This window comes from Malus sylvestris, chromosome 9, assembly GCF_916048215.2.
Source record: "Malus sylvestris chromosome 9, drMalSylv7.2, whole genome shotgun sequence".
In the NCBI taxonomy this organism is placed as follows: Eukaryota; Viridiplantae; Streptophyta; class Magnoliopsida; order Rosales; family Rosaceae; genus Malus; species Malus sylvestris.
Window position 1 is genome coordinate 11,358,699 of NC_062268.1, and position 3,328 is coordinate 11,362,026.

The following is a 3,328-nucleotide window of genomic DNA, read 5'->3' on the forward strand; positions in this document are numbered from 1 at the left end:
GTCGTTTTCTATGCCACAACCTCCATATTCTCATGACCATAAGTACTACCATGAACCCCCAATGTCATTGCAATTGTCACCATCATTCCGACCGTACCCACCATCACTGTCATCACCACCTCCCACAACCATCACCACCGCCAATGCCACAACCACAATTGCTACCACCTTATCACTAGGAGACACTCTACCGCCACTGACACATCTATCAACCACTCCATGGCGACCACTCTCACCACACATCTATTAACCTCTACCACTAATTACTACTTTTATATCCATCATCCAAACGCAGGTAATTAAAAGATTGACTAAACAAAAAAAATTAGTATAAAAAATTTACATATTTCGACTTGAGACCCAACTTCAAGTTGGACTTTGTCTAAAAATTTAGAGATTGAGACTTCAAATATAATCTAATTAAACATCTAATTCATCTAAGCACCAACTGCTTAGTTAATTTAGAGGGTCCTATAATGGCTCTTCCATAGGCCACAGGCAATGATACAAACTTCTTTGCTTTTCCCACATAAGCCCTTTTTGTGAAATTGTCATAACCATTTGCTTCAATTGCATCTAGAATCTGCCTATACAGCAACAAAGATGCCCATACTGGCCATCTACTGGCTGAGTTGAGCTCTGAGACACCCTTCTCAGCCTCATCAAAGAACATCCTAGCTCTCTTTATTTGTCCCTTCATGAAACTTTGCCACTTGTCAGTCACCTTCCCGCGAAAGATGTCATCGTCTGATAGGCCGGCTTGGGCAAGCTCATCTTGGGGGAGATATACTCTTCCTCTCCTAGCACTAAAATGATCAATTCAAAGAGCAAATTTTAGTTAGACATGAAGAATAACCATATTAGTTTGGATGTGCAATGTTGTCTTGCCAAATGAATCTTTATGTTATCATACTGTGAATCTCGACCACATTCAAGAAAAGGCTAGACTAATCAATGGTTCATACTCATAGTCGTGCAACACGAGTTTCTAAACATGGAATGTTTAAAATGACTCATTTATTATAAGAATAAACTTACTCTTCTCCAACATCTCTCAGAATGTTAGTGAGCTGATTAGCAATTCCAAGGGCCAATGCAGCATTGTAAACGCTTTCTGTTGAGGCGCTTGATTCTGGGCATATCCCCATTACCGGAACACTCATCAATCCAACAGTTCCAGCAACATAGTAGCAGTAAAGGTAAAGTTCATCAAAGTTCTGGTATCTTGACTTCCTCAAGTCTAATCTCATTCCTTCTACCATGTCTCTGAAGGGCTGTCAAAAAAACAAAATTTGTATGGTGAATCATTCCGTACTTTCGAATTTCGATAGATAAAAAAGAGTTAATATCTGATTGTGAGCATGCGGTATTTGTACCTGAATGTCAACAGGGTACTTGGTGACAGTATCAGATAGAGCAGCATCATACATATCGTAAGGTCGGCCTTCAAAGAGATCAGTCAGTCTTTTCTCCCATCTGTCAAGAGCTTTGGGTGTAATGTATGAAGCATTAGGTCCATCCACTAGCTCATCTGTCCTTCTGCACCACACTGCAGAAAAAAAAGAAGCACTCTTCATTTAGTATTTACCATTCCAAATCATTAAATAATCACTGAGCCCAAAGATTATCCACAATTTGTTCCCTCATTTGCAATCTTTACAATGAAAATTTGAGTCTGTTAATGCAGGAAAAAAAATGCTTTTTCCAAAAGGGATTTGTTGCCTCAGTTGTAAAGAGCATGTAGAAATCAGTTTTAAGTGAACTAAATTTGCAACGTTAGGCATATCCTAACCATAGATTGCCCAAACAGCTCGTCGCCGCTCCGGTGTCATGAGCAATGTGCCTGAAAACACACAGAAAGAAGTTGATAAGTACAGTGTCTTGCCAATTAAATAGAACATCCATTTCAAGTAAAAAATGGAAAGAAAAACGATTCCAAGTTTTCTTGCCTGCAATAATAGTTAGAAAAGTAGAATTAATCTAATTGCCCTCAAATTTCCAATCCATTTCTCCATTTCCCTTTACTTGCATGCAATGAAAATTAGAATTAGTCAGATTCTTAACTTCCGTGTGCTTACTAAAACATGAGTGTTGGTATTAATTCAATTGCCGACTTTTTTGTGTTTACTAACACATGAAACCACAAAAAAGTGTAGATTCCATATTAAAATCCGTAATTCAATGCTTGAAAAATCAGAACAGATCAGTTAGATTAACTATATTTCCTTCTCTCTTCCCATGACTTCCAATTAAGTATTGAGTGAATGATAATATAAACTACTTAAGACTCACGTGTGAACGTTTTAGGAGTAAAAAGTAATCCAAGATGTGCACTAAACTGCTTGAACAATAAAAAATGGAAACAAAATCAAGTGCTCTGTCCACTTTATTAAAATAGTGTACTTAATTAGTATATTCTATATCCACGAAAATGACTGGATCCCATTAAAAAAAAAAACAGATAAACAGATAAACAGACAGCAAAAACACACCACAGAAACAGATCGATGAAGGAGGAGCAGCAGAAATCCAGAAAAGTTTCTTACCCAGGTAAAAAGTTTTGGCATACTCAGCACAGACTTCACCACACCGATCATAAGCCTTATCCAGTAAATCCCAGTTGTCCAAACCTTCAGTTACAATCCGTTCATCCAAATCCAGAGATTTCCTTTTTACCGTGCTCTGTTCTTTCACCAGCGCAGCCTGCTTCAGCACCACTTCATACACCTTCTCTTCTGAAGATCTTGCTGGGTTTACAACTGCACCCGAGTAGGCCAAAACCCTACCTGAAAATCCCAGCTTTGGGCAGAATTTAGACCTCCTTGGGGTGCAAATTCTGGGCATCAGACCCAGTAGGGAGCTGGCATTCTCTTTGGGGCTCACCACCCAGAGTAGAACACCTGACATTGGGTTTTAGGTTTTGAGTGTGAGGGTGTGAGTATGTGAGCTGTGAGGTTGTGGCTTCTCTTATGGAGATTGGAGGGTAAGGCAAAGTTTTGAAAGCAGTGGTAGTTGGCAAATGTGTGTCTAGTAGTTTTTGCGTAACGACTGCGATATATATACATATAATTATAGGTTCCAAGGTTAATATCGACGTCGGTGCATGTACTGAGAGAAGAAAAGTTATGGTCCTTGTCAAACTAGGCAAGTTCAAGGAATATGCTTTGCCATTCGCATAGCTGGTAACATGGAAATATGTGGACAGCGTTTGAATGACTTGTGTGTGTAATTATTTTTATTTTTCCTTCTTGTTTTTTTGGTTGAGAATACGTCAGTTGTTTGCCAGGGTGGATGAAGAAGAGTCCGTTGTTGGTATGAGACATACATC

The 3,328-nt window shown here is 38.9% G+C and overlaps 1 protein-coding gene across 1 annotated transcript; it reads right to left on the reverse strand.

The window, feature by feature from the left end:
* Positions 1–296: 296 nt before the first annotated feature.
* On the reverse strand, positions 297–3,043 carry LOC126582759 (phytoene synthase 2, chloroplastic-like). The gene is made up of 5 exons (XM_050246945.1): positions 2,547–3,043; positions 1,793–1,843; positions 1,377–1,549; positions 1,039–1,274; positions 297–806 (listed from the first exon to the last, which is right to left on the reverse strand). The coding sequence occupies exons 1-5, from the start codon at positions 2,905–2,907 to the stop codon at positions 434–436; spliced, it is 1,194 nt and encodes a 397-aa protein (XP_050102902.1). The 5' UTR covers positions 2,908–3,043; the 3' UTR covers positions 297–433.
* Between the last annotated feature and the right edge of the window lie 285 nt (positions 3,044–3,328).